This window comes from Lepidochelys olivacea (genome assembly GCF_965140295.1).
Source record: "Lepidochelys olivacea isolate rLepOli2 genome assembly, chromosome: 6".
NCBI lineage: Eukaryota > Metazoa > Chordata > Testudines > Cheloniidae > Lepidochelys > Lepidochelys olivacea.
In genome coordinates this window covers 61,395,685-61,416,215 of record NC_140416.1, presented here as the reverse complement: position 1 = coordinate 61,416,215, position 20,531 = coordinate 61,395,685, and the positions used below count along the sequence as shown (strand labels likewise).

Sequence of the window (20,531 nt, the reverse complement as noted above, 5' to 3'; positions counted from 1 at the left end):
CCCTGCCCAGCCCAGTTAATAGCTATCGATGGACCTATCCTAAAGGAACTGATCTCGTTTTTTTGAGAGCCCTGTCAGTCTTGGCCTTCAAAACATTTTCTGGCAGAGTTCCACACCATGTGTTGTATGAAGAAATACTTCCTTATTTTAAATCTGCTGCCTATTCATTTAGTGAGTTCTAAGAGTTGCGTTATGAGGAACACTGCTCCACCTTAGAGACTAACTAACCAATTTATTTGAGCATAAGCCTTCGTGAGCTACAGCTGTAGCGCACAAAAGCTTATGCTCAAATAAATTGGTTAGTCTTTAAGGTGCCACAAGTACTTCTTTTCTTTTGTGCAAATACAGACTAACACAGCTGTTAGTCTGAAAACTGCTACACCAGTCATGATTTTATCTCTCTCTAACACATCCCCCTGAAGTCATCTGTCACAACTGAAGAGTCCCAGTCTTATTAATTGCGCCGAAGCCCTGAGCTCTTCCCTAATCATTTTGTTGCCCCTTTTGATATATAGGAATAGATATCTTGGAGCTGGGACGACCACATGAGCACGTAGTATTTGATGTAGATATACCCTGGATTTTATATAGAGACAATTTTTGTGTCTAATCTCTTTTCTAATGATTCCCAATGTTGTTATAGTCACACTTGATTTCCTTTCTTCAGATCCATTTAATTGTGCTTACTCATGACCACCTGTTCCTTGAAGGTATGCACTATCAAGTGTTAGGTAGAGGACAAAAACCATTTCCTTATTATGAGTCTGCTTGTTTCTACTTCTACTCCAACACAGGGGAGCTACACAAAATCTCCCCCACAAGCTGCTGCCTGTGAGACAAAAAGTGAATTTTTTTAAATGAGTTGTGTGATTAGGAGACCTGAACAGCATATAGATGTTTTGGGTTCTTTTCAAGTGTTGAGTGAAAACGCATGTTAAATGAAATGAGACAATTTTTAAAATTAAGGTTTTATTATCAATCTTGAACAGTGTAGTCTATTTTGCTGACTCAACGGAAACAACTGAAGCACAAAAAACCCTCTGATATAAAGCTTTATGTACAGCACATATGTAGAGCTCTTAAATGTCTAAAGCTACTAGTTTAATTGAAGACATTAAACTAATCTTGAATTACCATTCACATGTTTGAATACACTGGGAACTAAAACGTTCAGGTGATTTTTTTTTTTTTGAGTACAAAAAAAATAGAGAGATTAGCTTTAGTTATAAAGAGCTCTGCCCATGTACACAAAACTATACACTTGACATCCACAAAAATGTGAGCAAGAAAGAAAAAGATTATCAAAAGACGATACATTTAATTCATACCCCGCTGTGGTCCATATCTACAAAGTTTTTTGTCCCTCCCCCACATCCAAACCCTTCCCCACAGAAAAACCACCACATACTTACCACAAGTTTTTAGCAAGTATGCTTTAAAAAAGGCCTTCAAGCATGTTACTTATATAGTTCAATTTCCACTGTCAACAGATCTGGACCTTGACCGAGACCTCTGCCGATCCACAGATGCTGGAGATTTTGATCTACTAGAAGAACCTCGTTTCTGGCTCTTCTCAGGCATTGGAGACCTACTAACTGAACGAGACTTGCTACGGCTCCTACTCCTGGACCTGGTGTAAGACTTGCGGCTTCGGGAACGAGAACGGCTGCGAGACCTGGATGAGCTCCTGCTACGGGAACGAGACCGGCTTCTGGACCTACTAATGAAGTTATACAAATCGATGTTATACTCCTATGTCAATACGTAGTAGCTAATAGCAATGTAAAATTCTGAATGCTTTGTCAAGGAGAGGAGTGTTCACAAGGAAATTTCAGTCTGTACTTCAGCATCATTTGGAGATTTAATAAACAAACTCATACCTGTGTCTTTTGCTGCCTTCAATTAGTTTAATTTTCCTTCCATTGATTTCTTTGCCAGAGAGTTTTTCAATAGCATTCTTTAAGTCACTGTAAGAGGCAAACTCAACCACCCTTTAAAAAAGAAAAAAAACCACCATGATTCACATTAAGTGACAGGAATTACCTAGCCCATGTGACAGATCTTAAAGTATTGCTAGCTCATTCATGTCAGTAACTGAACAGCGAATTAATGTTTTTCTCCCTCAAATAGCACTCATTTGCTTTTGCTAAAATCCGATGGGGCTATGTTTCAACTCAAGCTGTGGGCACCCCTTAAGAGTGCTGAAACTACATTCAGTGTTTAGAAATATCTGAATCTAGTAATGAATGCTCAACAAGTTTGACAACAGTTCCAGATACTTACCCTTCATTTAGCTTAGGCCTGTGTGCATCTGCAAAGGTTACTTCCCCAGCTTGTCTCATGAAGTCTTTGAGATCCTAACACGAGACCAAATTTGTTATGCAAAGAAACAGAACTAATGTTTACATATATAAAAAAGGTAAGAACATGACTACTGAAAGAGAAGATGTTAGATAAAATTACAAACATGGCACTTGCCATACTTGTATTCTATCAAAATTGAAATATCTACATCAGGGCACGAAATAAATGAAAATAGCACATTTGCTTAAAGCAAAATGCTGATAGTTTTAACATTAAAAGAAAGTATTAGTCTATATATGGAGCTGAGTGCATATTACCTACATATTTTTGAAGTGTAAAAAGATACTGCAATAGAATAAGCCTTATGTTCATACAGAATGTTTACAATACACCAGTTATTTTGTGCCCCATATGTCATAAAAATATAGTTTACTTTACCTTCATTAAAATTTCCCTAGGCTAGCCAAGCAGCAAACTGCATTAAGCGATCGAAGATACCGTCATGATATATGCCCGACTGGCTCTTCGCCACCCATTTGAAGAACACTACCCAGTCGATGGAAGCCTTTAATCGCACAGCCCTCCCTATTAGCAGACTACTGACGGATGCAGACATTTTCTACTCTTGTGGAGTTACCAAGGACCACTTTACTGCGATCAGGATTCCAACGACCGACCACCTAATTTCGTATCTTTCAACTCTTTTCGACCAGGACCTCTTATTCGGAAGCGTTACAGGAGGAACAGCTCTCAACTTAAGGATCAGATCTCGTTAACTCTCTGGGATCGCTGCAAACTGGCACTTTAAGGAAGTGCATCGATTACGTCTAGACCAGCAAACACAGATCTAGAGGTGGCCAACTGCTACATTGTAGGAGCTGACTGGAAAAGTCAACCAGGCCCAACCAAGAGTGACCAAGACAACGATTAGGATAACCCACAGGCACTCCTCGTCATAAGGCCAACGACACAGATAGGCTGGCAAATAAAGGGTTTAATATGTGGTTAAAATTGATTTTGAACAAGAAAAAAATATATATATATTTATAAATTTCCTCAAATATTTACACTGAGTATTTACATATTACATTAATTTGAAAATACCTAAGTTATGTTATTTAAACTAACATTAATAATAATGTTTTCAAATATATTTTATTATTATATTTTTATTAAAATATAATTTTACATTACATACCTATTAAATGAAATCAAAATAGTTAATTATGTTTTAACAAACCTGCCAGCTGACTCGGGAAGACAGATTCTCTACTATCAGACGGTTTTCTGTTCGTACAGGTGGGGCATTTCTGTGTGGAAAATATTTAGTGTCATCTTCAGTATTTCAAGTTAAGGACACTACAATTTCACTAAGTTTTGCAAGACCAATGAAAAAAGATGGTCCAGGATTTAAAAATATAAGTTACAAAGTAACCTTCCATAAAATAAGCAGAACATGCCTATTTCATGTAGTAACTACCTTTGGCACTGCTATATCAATTGAAGTACGGGGGGGAGGGGGGGTGTCAGTCAGATGGTAGTATGACACACTTAACTGGATCATATACATTAAGACTACTCAACTATACATACCTCCTGTCATTACGTGGACGGCGGCTACTAAAGCGATCAGAATATCGCCCTCTGCCTCTGCCACCTCTGGAACGGGCCCGTGCATGTTCAATTGTAACCCTGAAAGAAAACAGGACTCCATTTCACTTGTGTACCCTTTGTGACAAGCTTTTGTTAATGAGAAATACAAGAGAACGGATATTCACATTTTATATGGAGTATAAGTTTAAAATAAAACTAGATGAGTAAATCAAACTGTTTTAAAGGTGCATATGAAACAGCATACTGGATGCTACTAGTATCAAGACATTTACCTCTCACTGCAGAGCTCCTTTCCATCCAGTTCATAGACTGCATCATCTGCATCCCTTGGATCCTCAAATTCCTAATTCATAAGAAAACACCATCTTTGATACTACATTTAATAGAAAAACATATGCAAACTGCCTAGTTATTAGACTACTACAGCCTTATAAAAGAAAGCATTAAAAGCAGCTCTCCAGTTTATGAAACTAAATCTTAGCCTACACTAAGAAATTAGGCTGGTGTAACTTCACCACTGAGAGGTGTGAAAAATCTATACCTCTAAGCATGCAGTTAAACCAGAGCTAGGTTGCAGTGTAAGCAGGGCTAGGTTGACAGGAGACTGACCGACCTACCAACTTTTAGGGAGGTGGATTACCTACACTGACAGAAGCCCTGCAGTTGGCATAGATGGTATCCTCACTGAACCACTGCAGTGCTTTAAAATGTATACAAATCTTAAACTACAGCAAAAATTACTACAACACATTGCATTACTAGTAGAAATCTTAATTTTTAGACAAAAATTTTAATGGAAATGGAAGCTTACAGGCTGCATTCCAGCATGTTTACATTGCACCATAAACGCTCAACCCAGACAAGCAAAATCTGTTACCCCAACTTCCACCAACCCCAAATAAAAAGAAAAATTACATGTTTTATCCCACTACAACGGAAAGCAAACACGGACATAAATTAGGTCAGTCCTTACCCAAGGGATGAATCTGCCTATTTCACTCTCACCTATGAGGTAGAGCAGGTATATTTCAGAGACATTACAAGCTACTGAAGGCACGCAACAACCTCTGCAGGGAGTTGAGTTTTGCGGCAACAGCTCTTACCACAAATCCGAAGCCCCTTTTCAGATCAATATCCCGGATGCGTCCGTATCCCTTGAAGAATCGTTCCACATCCTTCTCCCTGGCTGCAGGGTTCAGCCTCCCGATGAATACGCGGCAGCCGCTCATAGTGTCGTTAATCACGATTAAATCGGCTGTAAGAGAAGCAAGGCGACTATCAGCCGCGCCAGGCGTCAACTGCAGCGGTCACGGGGATCAGGGGCCCGACATCCCCCCACCTCAGTCAGCTTTTGTCCGCCTCTCCCCCGCCGCGCAGCGCCACGCAACGCCCACCCCACCCTCACTGCGCAGCCGCCAGCCCTGTGCCGCAGTCTAGAAACTCCGAGAACATCGCACCGGCGAGCCCCGCCCCTCCCGCTCAGCCCCAATGAGAACGAGCCAAGACAAACACCACCCCTCCCTGCACCAATGAGGACGAGCCAAGCGCGCTCCCGCCCCACGCTCGGGTGACTTTTCTGCGGAGCTCAGCGACCCGCACATGCGCAAAGAGTTCCCAAGTTAGAGGAGAAGGCAGTAGACGCCGCCATTTCCATTCCACAAAATGGCCGCCCGAGCCGCGCCCAAAGAGAACAGCAACGATAAGCACCCCCGCCAAGGGACTAGCGCCCAGCTCCCAAAGGGTAGAGTTAAGTAGCAGCGAGAAAGCGACAGCAGCACCAAGCCCTTCCCCCACTTCACTCCCACAGACCAGAGACCGCCTCCCCGAGTAGCGCTGCTCCTCCTCCCCACCCCGGTCTTCCCCAGCCCCGTCCCGCGTTCCCCGCAATTTCCTGTCTCAGCTCCCTTCTCTCCTGTCCGTCGTGTGGCCCGCTAGCCCCTCGCCAACCTGCGCTACGATGGTCTCGCGGTGCGTGCCAAGGCCAGACGGGTGCGCGGGTTGGATGATCAGTAACTACTCGCCCGATCTTCCCCCTGCGGCGTCTAGCTCCCGACTGGCGAGTGCGCTGCGTAACTGCGCCACAAAATGGAGGCTGCTAGCACGTGACGTTGGCGTCACGTGACCCATCTCCGGCTCCCCCATGGGTGGAGAGGAGAGGGGGGATGGGGCCCCTCGTGGCAGAGAGAAGCTAGGTCACCGGGTAGGCGGGGCTTGTCCAGGTGTCCCTGAGTCTCGCGATACGGGCCCGGCGCGGCCCTGGCTGTTAGTCGGGGGGCTGAGGCGCTGGGCACCGTAGAGCCGTGGGGCGGCGCCAGGCCCGCGGAGAGCAACTCGGGACGGGCACATCCAGTCCCCCCATTTCTTTACACCTCCCGTACCGCCGGCCCGGTGCAGTGCCCACCCCACCCCCGGAGGCAGTTGCTGGGTCACGTGCGTTTTGACACCGTGACTCACTCCAGGGCCTGGAGGAGCCTGCGGGCTGGAGGCCGCTGGAGCGCGGCGGGGGCCCATCAATGCCAGCGCAGCCTCCGTATTCGTAGCGCGGTAGCGAGCCCGGGACTCCCCGCACGGTTGGCACATGAGTCAGGCGAAAATCTCCCTCTTTCCCAGCTTGGGGAAGCCCTCGCGGGTGGTGAAATCTTCCGGCTGCCCTGGGTCCTCCCTTCGTGATATTTCCCCGCTCCCAAACTTCCTGCCTCCAGGCTGGCCCCACTGCTGGTGGAGGAGAGAGAGTGGGGGGACGAGGTCATATCTTCTTATTGGACCAACGTCTGTTCAGTGCAGCATGGTGGTGAAGCTGCCGCTGACCAACTCCTCAAATCCAGTGTTGTTCTAGCACACAAAGGTCAGGACCAGCCGGCACTTTAAAAAGAGCGTTTATTTCGCAAGATCCTTTACAGACATCAGCAGTAACTTGAAGCTGTCTCTGTGTGTGTGCGCGCGCGAGAGAGAAAGGGCTGTAAAAAACTGGCCTGACATCATAAAGTCTGGAACAGAAAGGGTTAAACATTGCATCATCCAGGAAGCCATCTTGGGGCTGCGGTGGAATACAAACAACTCTGTTTTCATCATGCTTCCTAGCACAGCAGCGTACCTGAATCTGAAATAAGGTGCTAAGCTAATAGCAAGAAGGGTTAACAAAATATTGGCTATCTATCTAATGATATATCAATTAAGAACTGCACCTCTGTTGAGCATCTCATATTCAGGACCCTGACAGAAGTGAGCAGAGGCTTGCAGGAACTGAAAAGCAGTGTGCTCTTGCCCACCAGCTTATTAAAACAATAAAAATAGACCAGAGATCTAAATAATTAAGGTTAATTCAGAACCAAGCAAATAGTGACAGACTAAAGACATAGGCCAACTTCAGCCCTGATTTAGCTCTGTTGATTTTAGAGATTAATTTGGCCTAGGATTGTTTTATTTAGTTTGGTTCCAGAGGAAGGCTGCAGTCAAGATAACAAATGGCCTACTGGGTTCTAAAAGTGAAAGAAATCTGGGAGTTACAAAAATAATGCAGTTTGGTTGTTTCTTCTAATTTGAACTGAATTAATTGTGGGAGAGGGGAGGAGGTTTTGGTGAGGGGATGTGAGAAGCTAAAATATGAGACTGCCATGATGAGATGGGCCCTTTAACTCTTGGATAAACCTTGAAAGATAGGAGTAAAAACTAAGACTACGTGGACATGTTAGGCAGAACTCACTTCTTTTTGATGGTGCTGGAAACAGAAGCAGAAACATGTTTGAATTCCCTGAAAAACATGTTTTTCTTCATTATTCCATCTTTTTCCTGTCTCTTCACATTCCTCTCTTTTCTTTGTTTTTCCATACCTTTCTTTCCTTCTTTTCTGCATTCCTGTTTTCCTCTGTTCATACTTTGTCCTTTTTCCCTAATCTCTGTGTACTAGACTCCATTGTTACCACTGGTGTACTTCCACTGGTGAGAGCAATAATGAAGTTCTTGTTTTAAAAGTGTTACTGAAATGGCAAAAATTAAAACACAGAATATAACCTTCGCACGCTCTTTGAATTTTTCATGGTATTTGATGAAAAATGAATTGATACAGAGCATAGTATGTTTAAGAATCAATCCTGGCAATTTTTCACTGGATTTCCCACTTTTTTATTCATTTTGCAAGAAATCTAAAACCCTCTGCATTAGTCCTTTATCCACATTGCCAGTTACTGTTTGGATTTCTGGTAAGTTAGATATAAATTGATAGTGTTTGTCTACAGAACATTTTATAACTCTTTAGCCATCGTAGAAAATATGTGCACAAAGCTAAACTTCTAGATTTTAATTTGATGAAAAATTTGCTGTGAGGTGGAGATCAAATGAGAAACTAACATCAGCTTAATCAAACTTGCTGTTTAGGGCAAACCTTAATAGGGATCATAGTCTAAGAAAAAAGAGCAGCTCCAGAGACAAGGGGAAAAAACCTGCGAGCACGACTGCATGAAAACTGCCACCCAACTTCATAAAAACAAGCCAGCCTTGTTTAGTGCATGCTATTTTGGCAACCTCCTGGTTCCTTAATTGTCTCTGACAGCTGTCTTCAGTGGATGGCTCATTCACACAAGTTTCAGTGAGGTTTAACCCAATGCATAACTAGGTTTAACTCAACCCATAATAATAGTGACCTCAGCAGTGTTAATGGAGAATAACTTCCCAAAGACATGGAATGTGTGACAGTTGATAAGCATATGAGGTCACTGTTCAGGTTTTGCCTTAGACTACAAGTTTGATGAAGTTGGGCGTATATAATGCTTTTTGGTATCTGTTGGAGATGGAAGCAAAGGGAATGTTGGGAGAGCATTATCAACAGTGTAATAGTAGTGAAGGTGGAAAGGAACGTGCAAAGCTTTCCCTTTAACACCTTAGAGTCAACACTGGAAAATTAGATCCACCTAACTATGTCTTTCAGGGTGTGAAAAATCCATACCCCTGAGTGACATAATTCATCCAACCTAAGACCCAGTGTAGATAGTGAATGCTAAGTTGATGGAACAATTTTTCCATTAACCTACCTACCACCTCAGGGAGTTGAATTACCTACACTGACGGGAGAACCCCTCTCATTGGTGTAGGTAGTGTCTATACTGAGGTGCTACAGCACTGTAGCTCCAGCTGCACCACTAGCATTTCTAGTGTAGATAGTCCCTAAATTCTGTGCTTTTAAGGTTTTGGGTTGATAGACTGTGTCCTGCCACAGCCTTAACTATCTGTAGTTTTGTGTGCTAATTTTAGAGAAACGTTAAACACAGTACTAAAGTGATCATGCTTCCACTACACAGCCCAGACAAACTGTGTTTAAACTGTGGTTATGATTACAAGAACCATTTTTAAACCAGCTGGACTAATAAAACACTGTTACCATACAAATGTTAGCAAAGCAGAACTACTTGCATAGCGGAGAGGGACTTTCACATGCATAGGTGGTGTCTATTTTTATCTGTGCCCTCCAACACCCAAGGTCTTGTGTTCCGAAAAAAATCAAGATGCAATTTCCTATACAGTCTGAGCAGCATGGAATTGTGTCTTAGGGCTGGCCTACACACAGTTTTGGTATAGCTGGTATAACTATATTGGTTTAGAACTGATATATTTAAACCTGTTGGACTAACAAAACACTGTTACCATAACCATAACTTTTCTTGATGTCGGGTAGGCCGGTAGATGCATTCCTAGATGTTCAAGTTATAGAAGACACGTCGGCTGCATCTATTACAACCCACATCTTAGAGTTAAATGCTTGTCAGTTGGACCCCAAACTGATGGCTGCTTGTGCATTTGTTGGAGCTGCAAACTTCTCTGGAAGATGTGGTGGAGTATAAGCTTTGCTCAGAGAAAAGTGTAACTCTGATCTCTCCTATACACACTGCAGAGGCCATCTACTCCAACTGGCACTAGTACGAGCTGCAGAATCTTCTGAAGACATTAAAAAGTTATAAATTTAATGTCTTCATTATATTTTTTTTTCAGCAAGAGTCCAAAAAGACTGAATATCTTGGAAAATATAGAAGATACACTGGGACTGGAGTTCAAATTAGTCCAACCTGGGAAAACCCGCTGGCTTTCTCATGAGCGATCCTTGGCTGTTGTCTTAAAATTCCACCAGCCATTATTGCTGGCTTTGGAAAGTATCTACCAAGATGGAATGGATCTAAGTAGTGAGGCTGGTGGATTACTTTTGCTACTACATTCAGAAAAGACTATTCCATTCTCTCCCTCGTAAGTCTACTGTTGAAACCTCTTGGGTCATTAAACAATGCCATCCAGGCATCTACTACAACAGTAGTAGATCTTTGTCCAGCAATAGAAGTTACATTTGGATCAATCAGAGAGCTATCCGTTGAAAAAGTACTGGAAGAAGCAAAAATTTCAGTCCAGAAGTTGACTAATGAAGGCATTTATAGAGGGATAGCTCAGGGGTTTGAGCATTGGCCTGCTAAAGCCAGGCTTGTGAGTTCAATCCTTGAGGGGGCCATTTAGGGATCTAGGGCAAAAATTGGGGATTGGTCCTGCTTTGAGCAGGGGGTTGGACTAGATGATCGGCTGAGGTCCCTTCCAACCCTGATATTCTATGATCTTAAAATAATCCTTAAGTGAAGAGGACAAGAAGTATATAAGACAACTGAAAACATACACAGACTTACAGATGCCTGTCCCATAAAACACCAAAAGTTGAGTGGAGTGAGGCACTACCAGCAATGGGGCTGCCGTGTGCTCAGGACAGAATAGAGAATTTGAACACAGTGGAATATCATACAATGAATGAATGAATGATTTGACTTCAACTTCTTTTTTATCATCACTAGTGGCTCGACCTGATCTTTGTGCTATGTCTCCTGGGATGAAAGAAGTAGGAATTCATCTCTTGCTACTTCCAGTCACAACAGCTACAATTGAGTGTTGTTTTTCATCATTGACTAGAATTTTGTGTTCTGAAAGTAGTCGCCTTCTGCCTGATCATGTGAATGAACTAATAAGCATATCAATTGAAGGAATGGAAGTACCGGACACACGAGAAGTCACCGAAGATGAACGCATTACATTCAAGAAATTCATTAACAGAGTTGTGCAAAATTATAACAAGAAACCAAGAAGGATGTAGGCATAGTGCTTCATAGAAGGCTTGAGTAGCCAACTTTAATTTGTGTGATTTTGAAACATGAGTTAAATCTAATAAATGGTCATGAAACATTTTTTCAGTTTTACTATGGTGCCATACAGCCCACCTTCACTCTCACGGTCTCACCCCTCATTGACCCTGACAACCCCAACCCCCCCACCCCCCCAGGAAATTCAAACACCTCCCCCCACCCACCCCTAATTTCAATTCCTGGGGAATACACTGGTTAGGAGTTCTCTAACTTCATTGCACTGCAACCCCCTACTGACAGCAAAAATTACTGCACGACCCCAGGATGGGGGATCAGAAGCCTGAGCCTGCCCAAGTCCCACCACCCCGGGCAGGGGGATCAAAGCCGAAGCCCTAGGGCTTCAGCCCCAGGCTGGGGCCCTCTAACCTGAGCTTTGCCAACAAGGGCTTTGGCTCTGGTGTCAGATGGTGGGGCTCGGGCTTCAGCCCCTGCCCCTGGGCCCAGCAAGTCTAATGCTAGCCCTGGTAACCCCATTAAAACAGTTGCAACCCACTTTGGGGTCCCTACCCACAGTTTGAGAACCTCTGGTGTAGGAATTTGTGAAGCATCTTGGCAGAGCTATGAAAGGCAATCTGGGGGGCTAACATCAATGTGTATGATCAAAGGAAAGAGGTGCATATGTACCCTGAGAGATTCAGTATGCCTTATTTCAGAACTGTGGTGTATAGGTATTGTCAGTAGCAGGGTACAGGGGTCTTGTTGCCATGGGGATTGTCAGACATTAGGTGAGAGATGAGTGTGATCTGTGAGATTAATGAATGGTAAGTGAATGTATAGTGTTAAATGGCATCTTGGGCAAAAGGGTGAAAGGGTTGTAAAATGAAATAGGTGTGGAGTTCTTTTTATGGTGTAGGCTTCGTGTTTGAGTGTAGGGCAGATACAGTTAGCCCAGGGGTGGGCAAACTTTTTGGCCTGAGGGCCACATCTGCGAATAGAAATTGTATGGCGGGCCATGAATGCACACAAAATTGGGCTTGGGGTACGGGAGGTGGTGAGGACTCTGGTGGGGGGTGAGGAGTTTGGGGTGTAGGAGGGTGAGTCTCTCCAGCCCTTGATAATGTTATTCTATGATCTTCTCCAAGTTTGTCTGGATTTTAGATTTAAGAACAGCACTATTGATATACAAAAATAAATACTGGTTTGCTTTGAATACATGGTGTCAAGGCTGATTTCCCTACTCTGGCACTTTGAGTGCAGAAGGTGGGGGCCCTCAAGGATTCTAAAAATTATACTGGTCACTCCAGTCTTGTATTAAACTCCCAAGGTTACAGCTTTTTCCTGAGCTTGGATGGGTAGATGCTGCCACCACCCAAGTGCAAAAACCCCTTTGAGAACCCAGGAAGGCGCACTTGGGAATTTCTTCCTGTGGGGTACCCTCAAGCCCTTTCACCCCCTCCCCCTCCGGGAAGAGCTGACAAAGAAAACCAGCTGTTGCCACCAGCTAATTAAACAACATATGCACAAGCCTCTTAGGACACAAAAATCCAATCCTGCCCCATTCCAACTCCTTCCCCAAATCCCTGCCCCAACCCTGCCTTTTCTCCCCCCCCCCGCCCGAGCGCGCCATGTTCCCACTCCTCCCCCCGCTCCCAGAGTGTGCTAATGCTGCCAACATTGGTTGGTGGCGGCTGGACAGGAAGTCCTGGGAGGTAGGCGGAGGAGAAGGGACACACCGTGCTCAAGGGAGGGGGAGGAGGTGGGGTAGGGGGTGAGGGTAGCTTGGCTGCCAGTGGGTGCAAAGCACCCACAAGTCTTTCCCTGTGGGTGCTCCAGCTCCAGAGCACCCACGGAGTCGGTGCCTATGCTACCAGCTTTGACTGCTTTTCTTGAGAGAAAACTGAATTCATGTTACCAGGCAGATCTGACAAAACTGCCAATCTGTACTGTGCTGCTAACATAGGTATAAAAATGTGCTCCTTCTCTAGTTAAAGGGAGATACATGAACCCTACCCTCAGACATCTGAAAGATTAAAAAATATGTACTATGTCACTAGGCACTGGGACACTATTTGACATGGGGAAGAATAGCTTCCCCTAGTAAAAAACTACGGGAATCCATATTAATGGTTTAACATACAGTAGTAAACTCAGATAAACTGGAGCATTGTAGAGGATTACTGCATTTCTTTAAAAGGTGACTTGTAAAGGGGAAAAAAAGGTGATTTGGGTTGGGAGAGTGATTTTTCCTGTTTATTTTTACATTAGGGGAAGGGAGGATGGTACTGTGGTTAAATAATTGAACTGGGACTCAAGAGACCTGGGTGTTGTGAGGATAAAATCCATTAGATATTTCAAAGCACTCAGATACTATGGTATCTAGTATGCAGGAGGATAGAGAGAGAGAAGAAATATACTGTGGTCTACCTTGCAAGACTAACTGGAGAATAAGTGAAATGAGATCATCTATAGGACCAAGATGGTGCAAGCCGTGTTAATGAGAGGGAAATATATATTTCATCCAGTTATTTAAGACTCTCTTTTGTTTAAATGTATTTAACTTCAATAGCTAAATAAGATTAAATTGCTAATGGGCAAAGGGTCCTTTTGTTAAAGCTTCAGCAACTTTACTCTTTTAAGAGCTCACAGAGAACATGTTGTGAGGCACAAAGGCAGACCTTACATTCCTGATATTTCTAAGGTAAAAGATATTTTAAAAACCATTTTTTCATGCCTTCATTATATAAAATAAAACAGAAAAAAACCAAAACAACAAAAAGACAAGTTCAGTTCTTTAGCAATCTTTTGCTGGTCCCACATAAGAGTTATTTAGGGTTATGGATCCTAACAGCTACATTTTCTTGATATACATATTTTTTGAAAATAAAAATAAAAACATTAGAATTTTGGCTGCTCAAAATTAAAAGGCAGTAGCAAAAGTTGCCCAAAAGGGTTGCCAGTCCCCATCTGTTGAGTTTATATCTTCTTCTTGTAAAGAATGGCTCAGAGTTGTCTGGCAAAACAAATAGGGCAGGGCTGGTTCTGCCATACAGGGCAGTACAGGTAATTGCTCACAACAGCAAAATAATGTATTTGCACTATATATTGCACAGCTCTGGCATTCACTGGGCAGACTGTCATGTCTAAGTTACTGACACAAACTATACACTAGATGAACTGTCAAAGTCAACAACAAAGTAGGTGCGGTAATATCTTTTATTGGACCAACTTCTGTTGGTGAGAGAGACAAGCTTTTGAGCTTCACAGAACTCATCTTCAAAGAGGGCTTGTCTCTTTCACCAACAGAAGTTAGTCCAATAAAAAAAATATTACCTCACCCATCTTGTCTCTCTAATATCCTGAGACCAACACAGCTACAACTACAATGCAAAAGTGAACACTGCTAAGACAACTCCTTGTCAGACTGAGCAAGGAAGCAAGTTCCAGAGATGAGGACCTCTGCTGAGAATCTCCTTCCCCAACCCCAGAAGAACAAGTTTTATGAGTTGGCTCAAATGCCCCAACTTATCTCGTGTACTGTGTTAAAACATAAGGTGATAAGGGATCTCACAAGTCTTGTTTCCACGGGACTCTTTTCTTAGGATTTCCCACTGTTGCTATCACCACTACAGCTCCACTGAACTTAGCAGAGGTCAAGGTGGGAGATCTAGTTTACCCTATAGCCACTGATATTTTAACAGGTGTGTCTTCTAGAAATTCTTTGAACTGGGCTAGAGGTCACAGTGATTAAAATACTAGCAGCTAATGGCGCTACTCTTGTACTTCCGCCATTGCTAGTACCAGTAAAGTCTCCCCAAAATAGCAATGGAGGGTACGTCTACACAGGAACTAGACACACACGGCTGGTCTGTGCTAGCCAATTCGGACTTGCAGGGCTCAGCTGCAGGGTTGTTTCATTGCTGTGTAGACTTCTGGGCACAGGGTGGAGCTCAGGGTCTAGGACCCTGTGGGATGGGTGTAGACATAGAATCATAGAACTTGAAGGGACCTCGAGAGGTCATCTAGACCAGTCCCCTGCACTCGTGGCAGGACTAATTATCTAGACCATTCCTGACAGGCGTTTGTCTAACGTCCTCTTAAAAATCTCCAGTGATGGAGGTTCCACAACCTCCGTAGGCAATTTATTCCAGTGCTTAACCACCCTGACAGGAAGTTTTTCCTAATGCACAATCTAAACCTCCCCTGCTGTAATTTAAGCCCATTGCTTCTTGTCCTATCCTCAGAGGTTAAGAAAAACTATTTTTCTTCCTCCTCCTTGTAACAACGTTTTACATATTTGAAAACTGTTGTCATGTCTCCTCTTTTCCAGACTAAACAAACCCAGTTTTTTCAGTTTTCCCTCATAGGTCATGTTTTCCAGACCTTTAGTCATTTTTGTCACTCGTCTCTGGACTTGTTTCTTGACTTTAGCAAAGCTTTTGACACGGTCTCCCACAGTATTCTTGTCAGCAAGTTAAGGAAGTATGGGCTGGATGAATGCACTATAAGGTGGGTAGAAAGCTGGCTAGATTGTCGGGCTCAACGGGTAGTGATCAATGGCTCCATGTCTAGTTGGCAGCCGGTATCAAGTGGGGTTTTGTTCAATATCTTCATAAATGATCTGGAGGATGGTGTGGATTGCACTCTCAGCAAATTTGCGGATGATACTAAACTGGGAGGAGTGGTAGATACGCTGGAGGGGAGGGATAGGATACAGAAGGACCTAGACAAATTGGAGGATTGCGCCAAAAGAAATCTGATGAGGTTCAATAAGGATAAGTGCAGGGTCCTGCACTTAGGACGGAAGAACCCAATGCACAGCTACAGACTAGGGACCGAATGGCTAGGCAGCAGTTCTGCGGAAAAGGACCTAGGGGTGACAGTGGATGAGAAGCTGGATATGAGTCAGCAGTGTGCCCTTGTTGCCAAGAAGGCCAATGGCATTTTGGGATGTATAAGTAGGGGCATAGCGAGCAGATCGAGGGACGTGATCGTTCCCCTCTATTCGACATTGTTGAGGCCTCATCTGGAGTACTGTGTCCAGTTTTGGGCCTCACACTACAAGAAGGATGTGGATAAATTGGAGAGAGTCCAGCGAAGGGCAACAAAAATGATTAGGGGTCTGGAACACATGACTTATGAGGAGAGGCTGAGGGAGCTGGGATTGTTTAGCCTGCAGAAGAGAAGAATGAGGGGGGATTTGATAGCTGCTTTCAACTACCTGAAAGGGGGTTCCAAAGAGGATGGCTCTAGACTGTTCTCAATGGTAGCAGATGACAGAACGAGGAGTAATGGTCTCAAGTTGCAGTGGGGGAGGTTTAGATTGGATATTAGCAAAAACTTTTTCACTAAGAGGGTGGTGAAACACTGGAATGCGTTACCTAGGGAGGTGGTAGAATCTCCTTCCTTAGAGGCTTTTAAGGTCAGGCTTGACAAAGCCCTGGCTGGGATGATTTAACTGGGAATTGGTCCTGCTTCGAGCAGGGGGTTCGACTAGATGACCTTCTGGGGTCCCTTCCAACCCTGATATTCTATGATTCTCTCCCATTTGTCCACATGCTTCCTGAAATGTGGCACCCAGGACTGGACACAATACTCCAGTTGAGGCCTAATCAGCATGGAGTAGAGTGGAAGAATTACTGCTCATGTCTTGCTTACAACACTTCTGCTTGTACATCTCAGAAGGATGTTTGCTTTCTTTTGCAACAGCGTTTCACTGTTGACTCATATTTAGCTTGTGGTCCACTATAACCCCCAGATCCCTTTCCGCAGTACTCCTTCTTAGGCAGTCATTTTCCATGTGGTATGTGTGCAGCTGATTGTTTCTTCCTAAATGGAATACTTTGCATTTGTCGTTATTGAATTTCATCCTATTTGCGTCAAACCATTTCTCCAGTTTGTTCAGATCATTCTGAATGTTAATCCTATCCTGCAGAGCATTTGCAACGCTTCCCAGCTTGGTATTGTCCACAAACTTTATAAGTGTACTCTGTATGCCATTACCTAGATCATTGATGAAGATATTGAACAGAACCGGACCCAGAACTGATTCTTGTGGGACCCCACTCGTTATGCCCTTCCAACCTGTCTGTGAACCACTGCTAAATACTCTCTGGGAATGGTTTTCCAGCCAGTTTTGCACCCACGTTATAGTCGCTCTATCTAGGTTGCATTTCCCTTGTTTATTTATGATAAGGCCATGTGGGACAGTATCAAAAGCCATACTAAAATCAAGATCATACCACATCTACCGCTTCCCCCCATCCACAAGGTTTGTTACCCTGTCAAAGAAAGCTATCAGGTTGGTTTGTCACAATTTGTTTTTCACAAATCCATGCTGACTGTTACTTATCACCTTATTATCTTCTAGATGTTTGCAAATTGATTGCTTAATTATTTGCTCCATTATCTTTCCGGGTACAGAAGTTAAGCTGACTGGTCTGTAATTCCCTGGGTTGTCCTTATTTCCCTTTTTATAGATGGGCGCTATATTTGCCCTTTTCCAGTTTTCTGGAATCTCTCCCGTCTTCCATGACTTTTCAAAGATAATTGCTCAGATATCTCCTCAGTGAGCTCCTTGAGTATTCTAGGATGCATTTCATCAGGCCCTGGTGATTTGAAGATATCTAATTTATCCAAGTAATTTTTAACTTGTTCTATTTTAGCCTCTTCTGATCCTACCTCATTTTCACTGGCATTCACTATGTTAGACATCCAATCGCCACCAACCTTCTTGGTGAAAATTGAAACAAATAATTCATTAAGCACCTCTGCCATTTTCACATTTTCTGTTGTTATTTTTCCCCCCTCATTGACTAATGGGCCTACCGTGTCCTTGGTCTTGCTCTTCTAATGTATTTCTGGAATGTTTTCTTGTTACCCTTTATGTATCTAGCTAGTTTGATCTCGTTTTGTGCCTTGGCCTTTCTAATTTTGTGCTTACATACGTGTGTTATTTGTTTATATTCATCCTTTGTAATTTGACCTAGTTTCCACTTTTTGTAGGACTTTTTTGATTTTTAGATCATTGAAGATCTCCTGTTTAAGCCAGGATGGCCTCTTGCTATACTTCCTATCTTTCCTACGCAGTGGGATAGTTTGCTCTTATGCCCTTAATAATGTGTCTTTGAGAAACTGCCAACTGTCTTCCATTGGTTTGCCCTTTAATGTTAAGAATGTTTAGGCTAGACAGCTCCTGTGAAGCCCTATGGTGGGCAGATGCTTGAAGTATCTGGTTTTGATTGACGCGAGGTCTTTGGTTCCCTTTACACCTTTTCAACACTTGTATAGCATGTTATGCAAACAGTGTATTTGGAACACACAGCCAGATTCTCAGCACTCCTTGTGCCTGCTTTGTACTGCTCATTAACATTAGAATCTTAATTCTGTTCCCATAGAGATGCCACACTTCTATCACTTCCTCCTTCCATCACATTTGCCCCTTCCCATGGGAGCAGAGTTAAAGTTGTTTTCCAGAACTTTTGTTTATATTTAATGCATTTGTTTTGATATTGAAAGAATGATTTTTGGAGTGTCTAACATTTCATAGTACCCCTTGATCTGCCCAACCAAAAAAACCCCCCTAAACATTACGTGACAACATATAAAACCTAGGTAATTTTTTCATTAGGTCTTGTGAGAGGCAGTTTTCAATGTCAACTGTTTTTTTTTAATTTGTCTGTTACTTTGATTTAGTATTCAAACAATTTCTCCTTCTGTCCCTGCCAAAATGCTTTCTTTGTCTAGGGGAAATTTTGCATAGTTTCATGTTTAACTGATTAACACAGTGTTTAAGTAATGTGCAAAGGTGAAGTTTGTGGTAGTGCTGGGAACAGAGGTCTAACCTGTGTAACCGATATCTCATCCACTGGGGCATAGTGCTTTGATATAGATGACTTTAAATCTTTATACTTTATTAGACCAAGTTTAATGGGGCTAATGCTGATACCTCTTTGAGATGTATAGGTGAAAGAACACTAGGTACGTTTTTCAGTAGGTTATGTGGTTGAGGCAAAGGCTATGGAACTGCAGACACAGGGTTCTTGTTTCAGCTCTCCACTTGGGTATGGTTTATCTAATAATCTAGTCATCTGAAGTCATGGTTTTGTTACACTGTTCACCATTTCCTGTAATGTCTGACAAATCTCCATGATAAAGCCACCAGATCAGCTGTCTGTGAGGATGACAGCTCTGTACTGCAACCCAGGTCCTTCTCCTGCAACTGTTCTCTCATACACAGCAGAAATGTTTTTGTTTTGTGTTACAGCCAGCCATTGATAGTCTCTTGCAGCCCATTTTGGGCAAGGTCATCTCAGAACCTTAAAAACGGGGATGCCCAAACACTGACCCCATAAAAACTACCATGGCCATTTACCAAGAGGAGCTGCACTTAATTTACCTAAAATTCACCTACAGAGCAGTTTTCAGCCACCCTCATCTTTAATAATACTGAGAGAAGACCTACAAGGCTGCTGGGCCCAGCTTGCACTGCTTCAGTTTAGGTCAACATTAAGGATTGCAGGCTGGAACTGGTTCTGGTAGCTCCATTGACCCCATCTCCACACTTAAAATGAGACTGGGACATGACTGTTGTGTTCTGTATTACTCTGTGGGCCATGCTTTTGCCTAAGCTACATGTTGGCCTCCCAAACTCCTGTTCTGCTGGGCTGTGAAATGAATTTATCATAGGTCACCTGACTTGCCAATCAAAATTGTAAACATATCCCTCCCATTCCTCGCTTTCTCTGTGGACAACATTCCTTTTGAACAGGAGATGGTGCTATTTAATCACAGTGGCTTCTCTGTCAGAGGTTTTTCTATTCTCAACCAACACAATATAAATAGAATCACTAAATCGGGGATTACTAGCATCATTAAAGTTAGGGAGACCTCAGAAGGATCTGTTGGTAACTCCTGGTCCTGATTAGAATAGCTTAATAACTAATTCAGAATGGCAGTGAAGTGAAAGTCCTTCCAATATCAGAGCTCTTCAGTAATAGCTTGTCCTATGCAGGCTGCTTTTAACTTTCTTGCACTGATTTCCAAGGAAGTATGTTCTGGTTAATAATCTACCATTCTCTAGGCTGCCTCTGCCCCCTGCTTTTTCTCGTTTGCTTGCTCTTCCACCTTCTCTTGCATAGCATGGGTGGTGATGCATAAGCCTCTGGGCTAATGAGTCATGTTTCACAAGACATTTTGGCTAATATAATTAGGCGTTCAAGGATCAGATATTTTCAGTAATCATCTCATGGTACAGTAGTAATAGATAATCTACCTTCAGGTCTGGATTTACTATGCATGATAAGGAGGACTAGGTGATTTAAGTGAGTGGTAATGAGCTAGAACCATTTACCTCTTGGTCACCAGTCCAACAGTTAACATCTGGAAATGAATGAACTGGGGAGGAGGGTGTGGGTGTGTCTCAGCAAAGAGGTCAAAGACCAAACAGATCTGGTAATTGAGCTATCATTTTTGTAAGAGGGCCACTCAGTGCAACAAAAATAAGTCTATGCA

At 43.1% G+C, this 20,531-nt stretch overlaps 1 protein-coding gene and 1 long non-coding RNA gene across 3 annotated transcripts; one reads left to right on the top strand and one right to left on the bottom strand.

Moving 5' to 3' along the window:
• Window positions 1-952: 952 nt before the first annotated feature.
• SRSF5 (serine and arginine rich splicing factor 5) lies at window positions 953-6,020 on the bottom strand. Of its 2 annotated transcripts, XM_084630632.1 has the most exons (8): window positions 5,866-6,018; window positions 5,022-5,173; window positions 4,191-4,261; window positions 3,898-3,996; window positions 3,545-3,614; window positions 2,284-2,357; window positions 1,881-1,991; window positions 953-1,720 (listed from the first exon to the last, which is right to left on the bottom strand). In XM_084630632.1, the coding sequence occupies exons 2-8, from the start codon at window positions 5,145-5,147 to the stop codon at window positions 1,471-1,473; spliced, it is 801 nt and encodes a 266-aa protein (XP_084486758.1). In that variant the 5' UTR covers window positions 5,148-5,173; window positions 5,866-6,018; the 3' UTR covers window positions 953-1,470. The 2 variants fall into 2 exon arrangements, with proteins under 2 accessions (XP_084486758.1, XP_084486759.1); XM_084630633.1 differs by lacking the exons at window positions 953-1,720; window positions 1,881-1,991 and having other exon boundaries at window positions 2,345-3,282; window positions 5,866-6,020.
• A 142-nt stretch (window positions 6,021-6,162) lies between these two features.
• LOC311521914 lies at window positions 6,163-11,124 on the top strand. The gene is made up of 2 exons (XR_014711997.1): window positions 6,163-7,028; window positions 9,901-11,124. It is a non-coding gene; the product is annotated as an uncharacterized lncRNA (long non-coding RNA).
• Window positions 11,125-20,531: the final 9,407 nt, after the last annotated feature.